This window comes from Lynx canadensis, chromosome D2, assembly GCF_007474595.2.
Source record: "Lynx canadensis isolate LIC74 chromosome D2, mLynCan4.pri.v2, whole genome shotgun sequence".
Taxonomy (NCBI): Eukaryota; Metazoa; Chordata; class Mammalia; order Carnivora; family Felidae; genus Lynx; species Lynx canadensis.
In genome coordinates, this window is record NC_044313.2 from 53,955,074 (window position 1) to 53,973,404 (window position 18,331).

General features: G+C 42.1%; 1 protein-coding gene and 1 pseudogene across 4 annotated transcripts in view; both read left to right on the top strand.

Moving 5' to 3' along the window:
* Positions 1–221: 221 nt before the first annotated feature.
* LOC115527502 lies at positions 222–1,264 on the top strand (annotated as a pseudogene).
* Positions 1,265–3,171: 1,907 nt separating this feature from the next.
* Positions 3,172–18,331, top strand: part of PLA2G12B (phospholipase A2 group XIIB) — a 30,494-nt gene continuing 15,334 nt past the window's right edge. For 2 of the 4 annotated variants that reach the window (XM_030334701.1, XM_030334702.1), the window contains exons 1-2: positions 3,173–3,517; positions 15,924–16,012. In XM_030334701.1, the coding sequence (XP_030190561.1) occupies positions 3,307–3,517; positions 15,924–16,012 (300 nt within the window). In that variant the 5' untranslated portion in view covers positions 3,173–3,306. Of the gene's footprint in view, positions 3,518–15,923; positions 16,013–18,331 lie in introns of all 4 variants that reach the window. The other 2 variants (XM_030334703.1, XM_030334704.1) reach the window with 2 other exon arrangements.

Consider the following 18,331-nt stretch of genomic DNA (forward strand, 5'->3'; position numbering starts at 1 on the left):
GACTCATTTCAGACCTAAAGACGCATGCAGATTGAAATGAGGGGATGGAGAAACATTAATCACGCAAACGGATGTCAGAAGAAAGCTGGAATAGCAATATTCTGTTGGACGGAATAGAATTTAGAACAAAGTCTGCAGGAAGAAACAAAGAAGCACTGTACATAATAATAAAGGGGGCTGCTGGAGCTACTGAGCAAGGTGGTGGCAGAACTGGAAACAGCATGTACACATTCCTCCCCCAGACTGGTTCTCCATTCCCAGCCTGGGTGCAGGATCCCTGCCTGCATGTATGGTGGGTGGAGAAGCTGAAGCCAGTGCCAGTAGCACATGAGAACCAGGGCATCTTCCCTCTGGAGGGACTCCTACCTAGTGCTGCACAATGGTCCAGAGGAGCTCTCCCACTTGCACCTATGGATAGGACAGCAGCCATCCTGGGATGAACAGGGGGCCTGTGCTGTGCTGGTCGTGCACCTCAACACCCTGCCTGGCGAGAGGCTGGTGCAGCACCGAGGGGTGCAAGGCAGTGAGTCTGACCTCTTCATGAGCTACTTCTCATGTGGCCTCAAGTACCAGGAAGGTGGAGTAGAGTCAGCATTTCACAAGACCTCCTCAGGGGCCACTCTAGCTGCCACCAAGAAACTCTACCAGATCAAGAGGAAGAAGAACATCCATGCCACTGAAAGGGCACTGAGCTGAGACAGCTTCAACACTGGGGACTGCCCCATCCTGGACCTGGGCCAGAATATCTTTGCCTGGTGTGGTGGCAAGTTCGACATCCTGGAGCACTGCAAGGTGCGGTACCTGGACATGGCCATCTGGGACAGTGAGCGACAGGGCAAGGCCCAAGTGGAGATTGTCACTGATGGGGAAGAGCCTGTAGAGATGATCCAGGTCCTGGGCCCCACGCCTCATCTGAAGGAGGGCAATCCCGAGGAAGACCTCATGGCTGACCAGACAAATGCCAAGGCTGTGGCTCTGTATAAGGTCTCCGTTGCCACTGAACATCAACCTGACTAAGGTGACTGACTCCAGTCCCTTTGCCCTCAAGTTGCTGCTATCTGATGACTGCTTTGTGCTGGACAGTGATGCTTTGTGGCAAGCTCTACATCTGGAAGGGGTAAAAACCTAACAAGAATGAGTGGCATGTAGGCTCCACGTGGCTAAGGGCTTCATCTCCTGCATATGGTATGCCCCAAACACTCAGGTGGAGATTTTTCCCCAGAGTCATGACAGCCCCATCTTCAAGCAATTATTCAAGGACTGAAAATGAGGATGGGCCTCTCCCTGCCCCCTGCCTACTTTCTCCTTCTCCAGCTGCCTGATTAGTGCTGAGGTGCCCCCATGAAGTTTCAATAAATGAGACTAGTGCTTTCCTGGAGACAAAAATAAAGGAGACGATGCAACAAGGAGATATACAACAATTGTAAATATTTATGCGTCTAACATGGGAGCATCCAAATATATAACGCAGTTAATAACAACATAAGGGAACTAATCAATAGTAATACAATAATAGTAGAGGACCTTAAAACTCCACTTACATCAATGGACAGATCATCCAAACAGAAAATCAAAAAGCAAACAGTGGCTTTGAATGACACACTGGACCAGATGGATTTAACAGATATATTCAGAACATTCCCTCCTAAAAACAGCAGAATACACATTCTTTTCAAGTACACATGGGATGTTCTCCAGAATAGATCACATATTAGGCCACAAAACGTGCCTCAACAAAGTTAGCCGGGAATGAGGGTGGGCGTCTCCCCTCCCTCTGCCCACTTTCTCCTTCTCCAGCGGCCTCAGTGCTGGGGTGCCCCATGGATGTTCCCATTTTCATTGTGACTGGGCCCCACAAATCATTCACCAGGCCCTGATCCCCACTTCACCAGTGACAGCCTGTCCATTTCTGAGTCCTTTCACCTTTGTGTCTCAGTTTTCTCACCTCTCAGACAGGAACGATGTCCACCTTACTTCACAGAATTGATGTGAAACACACATACACTGGTTTGGAATATATAGATGCTTTAAAATACTGGTGGCATTGTTGTTCATATGATTTTTTTTTTTAAGTAGGCTCCATGCCCCTTACGGGACTTGAACTCACAATCCTGAAATCAAGACCTGAGCTGAGATCAAGTCAGATGCTTAACCGACTGAGCCACTCAGGTGCCCCCATGATGAAATATTTTTTAACCATTGCCCTTTCTGGAGTCTGAGTCTCTAGAAAAAAAGATTTCTTATCCAAAATGAAGAAATGTAATTCATTATCTTCTGTGGGGCTTGCCAGACTTTTGAGAGAGAATCTATATGACTCATTTGGTCCATAAAGATATCATTTATAGAGACTAGTGATCTCATGGAATTTATTTCTTCAGGTGGCTAAAAGCAAAGTATGAACTGAAAGTGATGCCAAAACTCTGGTCTTAGTCAACAGTCTTAAAGCCTAAACTTTCAAATTCTGTTTCTGATAAACCCTTTAGTTAGTTTCTAAGCAGCTTGAGTAAAAATAACACAAGGAGAGTGGAGTTTCCTCAGCACCATCTCTGGGCAATCTGTAGAGATCAGACACTGTTGAGTGGAAATGAAAACACTGCTGTAAGCAGAGAGGCAAAAATGTCCCAGCACCAGAGTGGCTGCACTTAGGAGCTCTGCCGGGTTGGAGGACAGAGTCTGAGAGCCAAGAAGAGACTAAGGCAGAAGCCAGGGTCCCAAATCTGAAAGCCCACTTCACACACACTTAGAACACACAGATAATATCCTGACCATTGGTATGGGTGTCATTGTTAACCCACTGACATTGGGGGTTTCCTGAGCTCTCAATACATCCTCCTAAATCTCCCTAGAGACCATGCACAGATGGTCTTAGGGGTGGTGCTGGGATCTTGGGACAAGATCTTGTGTCAAGAGGCTAGCCCTAAAGGACCAAATTTGTAACTGATCAATAGGTTAACAAGTTGGTTGGGGGCAGAATTCCAATTGCTCCACCGCTCGTGCCTCCTACAAGTTGGCCAACATCTCCCTCCTCCAGGGCTGTGGAATCCACTTTGAAGTGTTCTCTCTGACTGGCCATCCCTCAGACAGGCCCTCCCACTGCCTAACCTTTACCCTTTCTAATTGCCCTGATCTCATCCCAACCTCCATTGCTATGTTTAAAGTCCACCTCTGGGGAATACACAGATTGAGTGTTCCAGATAACCCCCTTCCCAGTCCTGCTTGACATCTGGCCAGCAGGCTGCATACCTGGATTTCCTGGGACACTGGCTGGGGTTTGAGGAAAGACCTCAGCACCCAGCTGGCTTCAGGATGAAGCTGGCCACTGGCTTCTTGATTTTGTGGCTCAGCCTGTGGGGTGGCCCAGCTCGGAGTGACACCAGCCCTGATGCAGAGGAGTCCTATTCAGACTGGGGCCTTCGGCACATCAGGGGCAGTTTTGAATCTGTCAACAGCTACTTCGATTCCTTTCTGGAGCTGCTAGGAGGGAAAAATGGAGTCTGTCAGTACAGATGCCGATACGGTGAGTGCATGCGCAGTTTCTCTTCCTGGTGGGCCTGTGAACAGTGGGAGCAGGGTCTCAGTCTGTCACACACTTTTCCCTGCCATTCACCTCCTAAGTCGGTTTGCCAGATTCAGCAAATAAAAATACGGGATTCCCAGTGAAACGTGCATTTCAAATAAACAACCAATAATTTGTTAATATATTTGAAATATTTGGGACACACTTACACTGACAAATTATCGGTTGTTTATCTGAAATGCACATTTCACTGAGTTTCCTGGATTTTTGCTAACAAACTTACTCCAGGGAAACGGCTTCATTTTAGTGAGTTTGTTGTGAGGCCATTACTTAGAAACAAGAAGTATGGGTGGGGGTCGGGGAGAAAATGAGGAGGTCTTTGCGAGGAGTTCCTAGGGATGAAAACTTGAGCTGAACATTCAGAGAAAATTCTACTGGGAGGTCAAACAGCTTCCTCAGTCACTCTGTGCTAAGCTTGGAGATGGATTCTTCTTTCCTCCTAATGTAGTTCACACCTCCCTGCCAGCTCTGTCAGTCCCTGATGGGCATCAGTGTGTCCGACCCTCCTAAGAGAGCTTACAGAGTATGACTGCCTCAATCAGCAATGGCAGGCCTTCAGGGGTTAGGAAGGGCTTGCTGCCAGCTGTCTCTACCCATGAAGGACCAGGCCCTGAGCAGGTCTCAGACTGTCCCTCAGGCCTGGCGTCAGATGTACAGTTGTGAACGGGTAGGGCACTACCCTGCCTGAGTTGTAAAGAGGGTACGTGGGAGCCAGGGTGCACTTCCAGCTGCCAGGAATTGTCCCTGGTGTCAGTTCTTCCTTCTCCACGCTAGGAGTCAATTTAAGGGCAGCAGGAAGCGGGGCCCTGGACCTTGCTGCTGGGAGGCAGGAGTAACTTCAAAAGGGGAGGAGAGTGGTTTTCGAAAGCATGCACGGTTTCATATAGCATTAGTTTTATGGTTTAGGTTATCAAATATTTCATCATGGGATTGGAGATGGAAATGGTGAGTCAGTCTAGCCTAGCAGGAAAACATTTAAGAAATATTTTCTCCAAACACTTTTGAGAAAGAGAGAAAGAGAGAGAGACAAAAAAGCTGCATAATTGCTGGACTCACCCAATCAGTCTCACTCACTCCCTTTTTGCCTGTGAGCAAGGGACATCACTTCCTTACAAACCATGAGTGACTCAATGGGTAATCCTTGAGGCAGAACCAAAAATCTTGCAGCATAAAAGTTTGAACCATATACAGTTATGGCGAACAAAAGAGTCGCATCTTCTATGTGATGATCCCTTAGGGCAAAAAGCCATCTGCGCTGGGCCTACCTGGGCTCCTGGCCCCATCTTCGGCCAACGTGGGTTGGACAAAGGCAGAGGTGACTTGTCACTGGACTGTGCTCACCTAGTTTGCATCAATGGTGCAGGGAGGGGGTTAACTCACTTCAGGTATTTCTTCAACACAGGTGCTATTTTTCTTCCTAGAGGCGATAGGAGACTTGGGTCTGTGGTTTAGCAAATAGATAACCACGGGGATTGTTTAGGAAAACAAGAGTCAAACCTTCTTCTTTCTTTTCTGGCAAAACAGCATTAAAAGATTTCAGCAAATTTTGGTTGCAAGCTTCTACCTGGGCAAGGGCAGCAGCTACTAGTGGGGGATGGGACAGTCAACAGAGACATTGCTGGAAGGCAAATAACTCCACTCACTCTGAAAACAGAACCTGTGAAAGGAGGGGCCTGAAAAACATACAAAATAGGGGGTTAAGCCTTATTACCTTTGGAACTTAGTGGAGCCAAGAACCTGGAGGCCATAGCCAAACAGCACAAAATATCTTCTCAGGTTGATTATGAATCAAGCAATCTTTGGAACAGAAAATACCTAATAATTAACTGGGTCTCTCTGTCCTTTTTCAGTTTGCTTTGTGGTACACTTCTTGTGCACCACGCCTCTATCCCCAAAGCAGTGGTTGTCAACTCCTCTGCTTTGAAGTCTCTAGTGGGCTTAAAAAGACTGCTATCTTTCCCCACCCCCCACCACATTTCTGATTGGGTAGGTAGGTAGGTCAGGGGTGGAGCCACAGAATTTGCATTTTTAAAAGTTCCCAGGTGATCCTGGTGCAGGACCACATTTTCAGGAAAAAAAAAAAAAATCAGTTTTAAAGGTTACAATCTTTTGTCAGAGGAAATAATTTAGCAACAATTAGTCTACCAAAAAATTTTTTTTTCTATTTGATAAGTACGTAACCACTACTTAAAACCATAGTTCTCTATCTTGGTCCTGTACTTACCAGCACCTGGGGGTCTTTAAAAACTCCTGTGCCCAATCAGAATCTCCATGGGCTGGACCCAGATGTCAGTATTTAAAAAAAAAAAATTTATAAGTGTTTTTTAAATGTTTATTTATTATGAGAGAGAGAGAGAGAGAGCGAGCACAAGCAGGGGAGGGCCAGAGAGAGAGGGAGAGAAAGAATCCCCAGCAGGCTCCGCACTGGCAGCGCAGAGCCTGATGCTAGGCTGGAACTCAAGAACTGTGAGATCATGACCTGAGCAGAAGTCAGACGCTTAACTGAGCCACCCAGACATGCCCAGATTATCACTATTCTTAATGTTTCCCAGGTGATTACCAAGTGTATGGAGCACTATTTTAATAGGTCTTTCGTGGAGAACTTCATCCTGTAGGTTGTTCTGACAGATGAAGGTGTGTTTGTGGCCTGGTAGTCTACAACATTGTGTCAGCATTGGTTTCCCCACTTCTTAGATCTACAGCAGCTTGTTTTCATGTTAACACATAAAATCTGTACTTGTTAAGGATCAGACTGTAAATACAATGAGATTCAGCAGGTATTAATAGCAGATGTAGCACAGCTGCTATAAGGGGTATGCACTAATGTGATCAAGATTTCCTCTCCCCGCTGCCAGAGATTCTGATTCAATAGGTCTGTGGTAGGACCCGGGAACTGCACGGGAGGCCCTTGAACTAACCAGGCTTTGAGAAATACTAGTAATGGAAAAATCATGGGTTTGAAGTGGGGGTGGGTGTGTGTGAATTCCATTGCTGGTGACCTTGGGCAAGTTATCTAACTCTCTCAACCTTTGTTGAGTCAACCTTTGTTGACTCATGTTTGTTTTTTTTTTAATTAAAAAAATTTTTTTTAAGTGTATTTACTTTTGAAAGAGAGAGAGAGCATGAGCTGCAGAGCGGCAGAGAGAGAGGGAGACACAGAATCTGAAGCAGGCTCTAGGTTCTGACCTGTCAGCACAGAGCCTGATGCAGGGCTTGAATCCACGAGCTGTGAGATTATGACCTGAGCTTCATGACCTGAGCCAAAGTTGACCCTCAACTGACTGAGCCACCCAGGTGCTCTTGTTGACTCATGTTTATAAATGTTAATAACACCTACCTTGCAAGGTTGTTACAAGAATTAAGAATTAGTGCTAGTTAAAAAAAAAAAAAAAAAGATACTGGTCCACACTCATACTTTGATAAAAAGACCTCATGATAGAGGTGCCTGGATGGCTCAGTCAGTTAAGCGTCTGACTTTGGCTTAGGTCATGATCTCACAGCTCGTGAGTTCCAGCCCTGTGTCAGGCTCTGTGCTGACAGCTCAGAGCCTGGAGCCTGCTTTGGATTCTGTGTCTCCCTCTCTCTCTCTCTCTGCCCCTTCCCCCATCGTGCTCTATCTCATTCTCTCTCTCTGTCAAAAATAAATAAACATTAAAAAAAAGACCTCATGATGAATTTCTTCTTGGGTTTAGTTCTAGGAAAAAAAGTATCTCTAAATATCTTTTTTTTTTTTTTAATTTTTTTTTCAACGTTTTTTTAATTTATTTTTGGGACAGAGAGAGACAGAGCATGAACAGGGGAGGGGCAGAGAGAGAGGGAGACACAGAATCGGAAACAGGCTCCAGGCTCCGAGCCATCAGCCCAGAGCCTGATGCGGGGCTCGAACTCACCGACCGCGAGATCGTGACCTGGCTGAAGTCGGACGCTTAACCGACTGCGCCACCCAGGCGCCCCTAAATATCTTTTAATCTGTTTAAAATCTTAGAGCAAAATTTTATGAACCTGTGAGTTCGTATCTTTTTCCAGGGAAAGGATTCACAGCCTTAATCAGATTCTTAAGGGGATCTATAGCTTGAAAAAAGGAAACAGCTACCGGTTTAGAGGCAAAGATTGTTCTTGTGCTAGGGTGACCAACTGTCCGGTCTGCTGGCGGCTGAGGGGAGAGGCGGGGTTGGGGTGGGGATTCTTGGGACATGGACTTTCAGTACTAACACAGGGACAGTCCCAGGCGAACCAGGACAAGTTGGTCATCCTCCCTCCTGCAGTAACTTAATCTGTTTTAGTAACTGAAATAGAGTTTATTGCTTCAGTAAAATTGTCAGAGTTCTGCTTTGTTCCCTTGGTGTGTTACTCATGCTGTATTTGAGTGTTTCTGGAAGGACATACATTTCAAATAAAGTAGTCTGATTCCTTAGTAGATCTCTAGCAGAGCAAAGCTCCTGCAGGAGCCAGCTGGGTGGGGAGAAGGGACACACCCTCCCGGGAAGATGTAACCCTTGATCTGGGTAATAAAGCACAGAAGTTTTTATTGTTCTTTTCAGTGACAAAACTGAGAGGGAAGAAAGGTTGGGTCCAGGAGGCAGTGTGCATGCTTGTGGTAGAACTCGGGTTTTGTGTCTAACCCTCCTCTTAAATCTCCCTCATTTGTCTTTTAAGGGTCTGACGTGTTTTATGGTGTCTCAGTTTGTTCAGAAGGTTTTAATTTTCATAAGATCAAGTCTGTCAGTCTTTTCCTTTATGGCTTCTGAATTGTTTGCCTTGCTTAGAAACCCACCCTCACATCATGATTATAACAACCTTTTGCTAATTTTTTTCTGTGAAAGCAGCCATGTCTAATATGTAATAAATGAGTGTTTCTGTGTTCCAATTAAACTTTTTTACAGACACTAAAATTTGAACTTCATATAATTTTCATGTCACAAAATAATATCCTTCTTTTGACTCCCTCCCACCAATTATTTAAAAATATAAAAACAATTGTCAGCTGGAAGGTTATATAAAAACAGGCGATGGGTTGGTCTTGGGTCATCGTTTGCCAACCCCTGAATTAGAGGATCAAGTTGTCAGCCTCCCAATTCTATAAATAGCCAAAATCAGAAAATAAAATTAGTCTATGGGCGTAGTCCATTATTGATGCCCAGACTCAAAACATCAAACTGTAAAGACTCATTGCTAAGCTCAACTCAAAACTACTCAAGCTATAATTTGAGGATACAGTAAATTATTTCTGCCCAGATTCAAACCATGACCTTTTTTCTTAGAACTTTTCCTTCAAGCTTCATTCCTAAGCAGAATTCCTGCAGCTATCATAAACTATTAAATAAATACAAAAATTAAAAATAACCAGCAGGACAGGTGGCTAGTGTCTGTAGTTGGCATTCCATTAGCTTTCAAACTGGGATATCAGAATTTTATCTTCTATGAGTTATCAAGTACAAAAAAGGTAGAGGGAAACCCAGGAAACTCTGCAGAGTCTACTGCAAAAGCTCTTTATCAACAAAATTATTAAAGGCGTAAGTTTCATCATAAAAATTATGCATTAGTTTCTTCATTAAAAATGTTCCTCCTGATTTCTATAAAGCTAGTATGTGTAGAACATTTGTAAAGGAACAATCCAAAGATAAAATAAAATCACCATAATATTACCTACAAGAGACAATTCACATTTAATCTATGGCATAGTATGATTATTTTCATATGTGTATTTTGATTACTAACATTACTTAATACATTTTACACATTCCCCAACTCCCAGTAATTCTGGCACACACACACACACACACACACACACACACACACACACAGAGTGGGTTAGTAGGGTATCATTGGTAGGGTACATTTCTCAAGAACTTTGAAACGTAATGCAGGGATTACTGGTGGGCTGGCAGACTCCATCAACAAGCACAGTACTTCTCCATTATAAATAAAAAATGTTAGGTGAAAATAAAACATTAGAAAAGATACGCCCTCAAGCTAGAATGGAATAAATGGAAACTTATAAGTTCCGTTGAAGAGGAACACTAATGCTAAAGTAATGAGCAGGAGCTGATGCTAAAACCCTTGGGGTTTTTAAGATCACATGTAGACTCTAGGGGCTGAGGAATGGGTTTTAATACTCATACAAAGAGAGAAAGAGTAACTTTCACTTGTAAGAATTGGGAATCTGGAACTGAACAGTCTGTATAAAGCTTAAAGCCTGAGGAGCTGCCCAGTCTGTTTAAAATGGGTTAGAAAATATCTACCCAATATTTCAAGAAAGTAGCAGGGATGATTTCCATCCACCTGGGGCTGAGACTTAAAGGGGGAATAAAGAACATCTGCCAAAAAATCACTACTCCAAACATATTCTATTCACACATGTGGAATTTGAACTTAAACAGTTGGCCTGAGGTGAGTTTCCCAAGCTGAGAAATTAACATAAATACTAGTGTCTCAAGGATCTTAAGGCTCCCAGAGTCACAGCAAAGGTAATTGAGGAACCAATATGTAGTACATGACCCAGGGCACAGAGATTCCTTCAGGAAAAAAAAAAGCCCTTCTGAAGATAAGGTCTTACTGAAAAATTATACACTATGTGAAAAAATAATCAATCAGGAGGGACAGTCAGCAGACATTAAAAAAAATGACTTGTATCCCAAAGACTGGAGATTATAAAAGAATATTTGAAATCATTAAAGAAATAAAACAAGGACTAGAAAACATAATAAAAAGACAGAACTCGGTGAAAATGAATACATAGATTTAAAAGAAGAATCAAATTGGATTCCAAGAAGTGAAAATTATAATTCTTGAGAGAAAAAAAAAAAAAAACAGCAGATGGGTTAAATAGCAGATTAGTGAACCTAGAGAGAATTAGTGAAATGGAAAATAGATTTGATGAGCTAGACAAAATTCAGCACAGAGAGAGAAAAAAGATGGAAAATGTAAGAGAGGTTAAGATATATGAAGGACAGAATTAAGAAGATTCATCATTCAGTAGTAAGAAGCCCAGGAGAAGAAAGTAGGGAGTATGAAGAAAAGAAAATATTCAGACGGTGGCTATGAATTATCCGACGTGAAAGAAACCAGGTCTTCAGATTTTTTCAATCAAGATAAGGATATACAATCCACATCAAGATACAGTGTAGTGAAACTGTGAGGATATGGAGAAATTGGAGCCTTGTGCAATTGCAACCCTTGTGTTGGGAAGGCAAAATGCTACAGCTGCTGTGGAACACAGTTTGACAATTTCTCAGAAAGTTCAACATTGAACTACCATATGACCCAGCAATTCCACCACGTAGGTATATGTACCCCAAAGAATTGAAAACAGATATTCAAACAAATATTTTTTCACGCAAATGTTCATAGCAGCACTCTTCACAATAGCCAACAGATGAAAACAACCAAAATGTCCATCAGAGGATGGATGAATAAACAAATTGTGGTATATTCAGAGAATGGTATATTATTCAGCCATCAAGTGAAACGAAGTACTGATACATGCTACAACACAGATGAACCATGAAAACATTATGTTAAGTGAAAGAAGGCATATATATTGTATGGTTATATAGTGTATGGTTCCATTTATTCAAATATCCAGAATAGGCAAATCTCTAGAGACAGAAAGCAGATTAGTGAGGGGCGCCTGGCTGGCTCAGTTGGAGGAGCATGCAACTCTTGATCTTGGCGTTGTGAGTTTGAGCCCTATGTGGGGTATAGAGATTACTTTAAAAAAATCTTTAAAAAAAGTAGATTAGTGCTTGCCAAGGATTGGGAGAAGGGGAGAATAGGAAATGACTATTTAATGAACATTGGTCTCCTTTGGAGGGTGATGAAATGTTTTTGGAAGTAGACAGAGACAATGGTTACACAACACTGTGAATGTACTGAACACCACTGAACTGTGCACTTTAAGATGGAAATGTGAATTTCACCTAAAAAAAAGAAAATAGACTTCATCAAAATTAAAAACTTTGGCTATTCAAAAATACCATCAAGAAAGTGAAAAGACAAGGGGCGCCTGGGTGGCTCAGTCGGTTAACCGTCCGACTTCAGCTCAGGTCACGATCTCACCGTCCGTGAGTTCGAGCCCCGCGTCGGGCTCTGGGCTGATGGCTCAGAACCTGGAGCCTGCTTCCGATTCTGTGTCTCCCTCTCTCTCTGCCCTTCCCCCGTTCATGCTCTGTCTCTCTCTGTCTCAAAAATAAATAAACGTTAAAAAAAAAAAAAGAAAGTGAAAAGACAAACCACAAAATGGGACAAAATATCTGCAAAGAAGATATATATGTGAGTGGCCAATAAGTACAGGAAAAGATGATCAACATAATTAGTTATTAGGAAAGTGCAAATCAAAATGACCATTAAATAACACTTCACACTCATTATAATGGCTGTAATAAAAAAGACAGATTATAAGAGGAGAGGATGTGGAGAAATTAGTACCTTTATACTTTGCTGTAGGGAATGTAAAATTGTGTCACCACTTTGGAAAATAGTCTGTTAGTTCCTGAAAATGTTAAACAGAGTTAGCATATGACCCAGAAGTTTCATTCCTATGGGGGAAATGAAAACATATTGTCCACACAAAAAATGTTTGTGGTAGCATTTTTCATATTAGCCAAAAAGTGGAAAAAACCTAAATGTTCATCATATTTACTTGGCAATAAAAAAGAATGAAATTCTGACACACGTTACAACATAGATGAACCTTGAAAACATTATGCTAAGAAGCCAGAAACAAAAGGCCACATATTGTATGATTTCATTTATGTGAAATGTCCAGAATAGGCTACTTTACAGAGATAGAAAGTTGATTAGTGATTGCCTAGGGCTAATAGATAATCCCATCTTGGAAGCAACATACCTCCACTTCTGCCATGTTTTCTAGGTCGCATAGACCAACCCTGGGACAATATACAAGGGCATGAATACCAAGAGACTGGGATCGCTGGGTGCCATCTTGAATGATGATCTCATACACTCATTTTACCACAGAAACAAATACCAAACAGACTGTGGCAGAGACTGCTTATTGTATCCTAATATCTTCCCCTTTGTCCGTAGTAATAAACCCCTCCCTACAATTTTAAGCTGGGCTCATGGTGCCTACACTGAATAAAAACTTCAATTCCTAGCCCATTTTTGCCAGTAGATATTGCTGTTTGATTAAGATCTGGACAAAGGGAAGTAAGAGGAAGTGATGTATAATTTTGGAATGCGTTTATTAAAGAGAGGAGCTATGACCCTTCTAACTCCTTCTTTTATCCTGCTGTTTGTAATATGGATGTGTTGGCTGAAGCTCCATCTTGAACCATGAGGGCCAGGGTTGCATTCCAGGGCTGGTAGAGCAGAAAGTTAGAAGCAGTGTGGGTTCCAGAGAAGTGTAGATTTACCATATGAGCCCTATAATCTTTAATTCTGGGTTATGATATATTCTATCTTGTTTAAGCATCAGAATAATACAGTATGTTGGAGACAGAATAAATATATGGTGAAAATGAATACTCTATTGAAGGACATAAAGGAAGACCCAACTAAATAGAAAACTGTACTATACCCATGTTTGGGAAGACAGAATATTATAAGAAATTCAGTTATCTCCAGGTTAATCTTTAAAGTCAATGTAGTTTCAATCAAAATCCTGCACTATCACTTGTAGAATTTACTAAAATGACTCTAAAATTCATTGCAAAACTATAGGTCCAAGAGTAGTCAAAACAATTTTTAAGAGTAATAAGGAGTGGCACCTGGGTGGCTCAGTTGGTTGAGCATCCAACTTAGGCTCAGGTCATGATCTCATGGCTCATGAGTGGGAGCCCTGCGTCGGACTCTGTACTGACAGCTCAGAGCCTGGAGCCTACTTCAGATTCTGTCTGCATCTCTCTCTGCCCCTCCCCCACTCAACACTGTCTCTCTCTCTCTCAAATATAAATAAACATTTTTTAAAAAGTTAAAAAAAGAATACTAAGGAGGGAGCTCCTTAAATCATAGACTTAATATCTAAAAATTAAAACAGAAAGGGGAGTGCATAGGGAGCTTCAACTGTACTTGTGACAGTTAATTAAACAGAAAAAATATGTATAGTAAGTTTGGCTAAGTTAACATTTATTATGTTTGTGTAGTGGGCTCATGGATCTTTGTTTCTCTGATTTTCCTTCATAATACCAAATAATTAAAAATAAAATACCTTGTAGGAGAAGGTAAAAGAAAAGAAAGAAAAAATAAATGCTATATGCCTCACTCTGAGGATTAATTCTTAGCTTATTTCCTCAGTCTTATGCTCTGTCTTGCATCTCCTAAAAAGGGGCAAAGGGTTGTGATAGAAGAACATGGGCTTTGGAGACATAAAACAGGAAATCTGGATTTATATCCTACTTCCCCCACTTAGTATATGACTTAGGCAAGTCACATGCCCCCTTAGTCCCCTTTTCCTTATCTGGGTAACAGGATGAAAATGCTCACTGCCAAATTGTCCTGCAGGGCTCTCTCTCTCTCCTTTTTAAATTAATTGTTATTTTTTTATTTGGGAGAGAGAGAGAGAGAAGCAGAGAGAATCTCAAGTAGGCTCCATGCTCAGTGCAGAACCTCAGGCAGGGCTCAATCTCAAGGCACCGTGAGATCATGACCTAAGCCGAAATCAAGAGTCAGGATTCTTAACTTACTTAGCCACCCACCCAGGTGCCTTCAGGGTTCTCTTTACCAATGATGACTACCATCATTAACATTGACAACATTTCTTTCTCAATAATTGAAAGATTATAACATAACTCAAAAGTCATGTAGGAGAGCCTTTCAGAACTTACAACTGTGAGATGTCGGCTGTCTTCATACCTCATCCACTGTTCCATTCCTCCAGGCTATGGAAGACGTCATAGCACGCATGCAAGATGAAAAAAACGGAATTCCTATTCGTACTGTCAAAAGCTTTCTTTCCAAGATACCTAGTGTCTTCTCTGGGTCAGACATTGTTCAATGGTTAATAAAGAACCTAACTATAGAAGATCCAGTGGAGGCACTACATTTGGGAACATTAATGGCTGCCCATGGCTACTTCTTTCCAATCTCGGATCACGTCCTCACACTCAAAGATGATGGCACCTTTTACCGGTTTCAGACACCCTATTTTTGGCCATCAAATTGTTGGGAGCCAGAAAACACGGACTACGGACCTTGGTCCACTAGAAAGAATAACAAAGGGGCTCAGAGACCCAGAGTTCCACTTTACTCTCCCACTTAGCTATGTGATTTGTGGTGCTAGATTTTGTCAAATTCTTTCTCTGCAATGGGGCGCCTAGGTGGCTACAACCAATCTGTTCTAGTGAGTGCCTGACTTCACCTCAGGTCATGATCTTGCAGTTCATGAGTTCCAGCCCCGCATCAGGCTCTATGCTGACAGCTTGGAGCCTGGAGTCTACTTCAGATTCTGTGTCTCCCTCTCTCTCTGCCCCTCTCCCGCTCACACTCTGTCTCTCTCAAAAATAAATAAACATTAAACAAAATTAAAAAAAAAAGTCATGTAGGAGAAACCAAGAAATTCAAAGCCTGCCAGATGGTTTCTGCTTAGTTCTATGATACAAAGTCTCACATACTGCATGGTAATGATTTCTATGCTCTTTGATCAATAACGCTTTGCCTACATTTATGGAATCTTGCAAAATTTCCTTCAAGATATTCTGAAAAAAGTTTTGTGGTACTGTTATAATTCTTATTTGTTAAATGTGTGATCAGGTAGTGTTCTGCTTTTTCTGTGCATGGCATGTGGTCTTACAATGGATGGAGTAAGACACCTTGAGTTTTGGTTCCATTTTTCCATGGACCTTACCTTCAAAGTCATGCACCTAAGAAACATTAGAATTGTTAGTAAATAAATGCTCATAAAATTCTTTAAGATTAGGAGAGAAACACCAACCTGGCATGAAGATTATTATCCTTTTATGACATTATCGACATCATCACCATCATTGCCACCAAATTTGGATGTGAATATCTGGTGAGAAATGATGACTTAAAAAAAATTTTTTTTAATGTTTATTGAAAGAGAGAGAGAGAGAGAGAGAGAGAGAGAGAGCACACAAGCGAGTGGGGGAGCGTCAGAGAGAGGGAGACACAGAATCTGAAACAGGCTCCAGGCTCCAAGCTGTCAGCACAGAGCCGACGCGGGGCTCCAACTCACAGACTGTGAGATCATGACCTGAGCCAAAGTTGGATGCTTAACCAACTGAGCCACCCAGGCTCCCCAGAAATGATGACTTTTAAAGGAAAAATTGAATATGCTTTAAGATAATTTTTATTTGATGAATGTTCCCAAATGTTTAATTTCTAAATATTTCTTCCTGCTTCTTTCCTTTCTTTCTCCTGCTAGGAAAGGCACCAATGCCCAGACCCGGCTACAAGCCTCAGGAGCCCAACGGCTGCAGCTCCTATTTCCTGGGTCTTAAGGTACCAGAAAGTGTATGTACCGCCACAATTATTTTCTTAGTTGATTGGTTTTAACTAAGACAAGTCCGAGAGTTCTCACTAATGGGAGTGATCATTTATGGAATATAGCTTTAATGTTTATTTATTTTTTAGAGAGAGTAGGAGACAGAGTGCGAGCAGGGGAGGGGCAGAGAGAGAGGGAGACACAGAATCCGAAGCAGGCTCCAGGCTCCAAGCTGTCAGCACAGAGCCCGATGTGGGGCTCAAACTCATGAACTGCAAGATCATGACCAGAGCCAAAGTCGGATGCTTAACCGACTGAGCCACCCAGGCATCCCTAATTAAGTATTTTAAATTGGATTCAGAGTAAGGGAGATAATTTTCAAAGAAAGTATCCAATATCCTCTTATCAAGGACAGTTGTCCCTCAGATAAGACCTTGTGTAGTGAACTTTAAAATCACTACTGCAAATACCAGCCAAATATTAGGGGATCGAACATAACTTCATGTGAAATCTGACAAGTGTGACTTATTTAAATTAATGAGACTTTCCTATGATGTCCTGAAGCCATTGGCACTGAACAGTGAGAGCTGGTTGCTATATTGTCAGGACTTTTGCAAGTGGTTGACCTCATGCCTGGTAGCACCAAACCAGCTATGTTTAGAGTTTTAAGATCATAGTAATCTGCACACACACACCCCCACACAAGCATGCCCCATCCCCACACACACATCTAGCCTCCGGCTAAACACTTCTCATCACACCAATGGCCATTTCTCAAGCTACTGGCCTCCCCTGAAAACAAGTAATAAACTGATTTCTTTCAAGACCTCTTGGGGGCCCTTTTATCTTTTTTACTTCAGAAAAGATGTGTTACATAAAATGTAGATAGAGGGATTTCCCATCTAAGCCATGATTTTGAATTGTGTCTTAATCAGGCTAAACATCACTTTTCTGCTGATTCAAAAGATTTTACTTTGTAATAGTTTTATAAGCAGCATTACGTTTACTCTTTTAATGAAAATGCTGCCCACTAATGTGGCATAATTTGGCAAATTGAGAAAAGGTCCCCTTTTCTCTTCCATTTGTCAGAAATTTATCTTAATATCACTCTTGGAAATTAATATTTTTCTTAGAAAAGGAAGTTTGACTGCCATTGGTAGACATTTTTCTTAATAAATATACAAATCTATGATATCTTGTGGGACAGTGCCCCCTTTGACACGACACTCTTGTGCATTGTACAACCTGCACAGCCATATTCCCAACCTCGCCCACAACCATCAATATGTGTATGGACACAGAAGAAAGACAATCTTTCCAAAAATATATTTATATTAGAGAAACCCCTTTTTTGGCTAATATACTTTACTTGATTCCAACTAGGAGGTATAGAAGTGGCATTAAAACCTCAATAAAGATGTAAAAGTGGGCTTGGGAGTTAAGATGGTGGAAGGTAGGGAGACCCTAGGCTGGGTTTCAAAACCCATCCTTTGAACACAGCTAGATAAACATCAAATCATTTTGAATATCCAAGAAATCGATCTGAGGACTGAAAGAGAAAAATGCACTAGTGGGATGCATAGGTGGCTCAGTCGACTGAGCATCCAACCCTCGATTTTGGCTCAGGCCATGATCCCAGGGTCATGGGATTGATTCCCTCATTGGGGTCTGCACTGAACATGAAGCCTGCTTAAGATTCTCTTTCTTGGGGCACCTGGGTGGCTCAGTCAGTTAAGCATCCAACTCTTGATTTTGGCTCAGGTCATGATTTCACAGTTTGTGAGATCAAGCTCTGCATCAGGCTCTGTGTAGACAGTGTGGAGCCTGCTTGGAAATCTCTCTCCCTCTCTCTCTGCCCTTCCCCCAGTAGTGCTCTTTCTCTCTAAATAAATAAATAAATATGAAAAAAATTTAAAAAGATTCTCTCCCCCCCCCCCAACGCTTGGCCCCTCTCTCCAGCTCGTGCTCTCCTCTCTTTCTTAAAAAAAAAAAAAAAAAAAAAAAGCGCAACTGAAGGTGAAAAAGCTGCCACAACATGGAAGGTAGAAGCTGCAGAAAGTTGATTTCAGAAAGAGAAGAGCTGTGAGTGCTATGATGGGGAGGGAGTCCTGATCATGGAGAGAGGAGTGAGAGGAAAACAAAGAGAGAGAGAGAAAAAAATGAAAGTGCATGTGGGGAATTGTACAAGAAAAACTCTTCCCCAAAACCATTGACTGGAAAAATGAGAGGGGCTGAACACAGCAAGTTTTTATACACAGAGGTGCACAAAGTCTAAAGTTTTGGAGGTCAGTACCATTGCCAGGGTCATGTCTGGCAGGCTTAATGAGGCTCTGGTGGGGAAGGAGGGT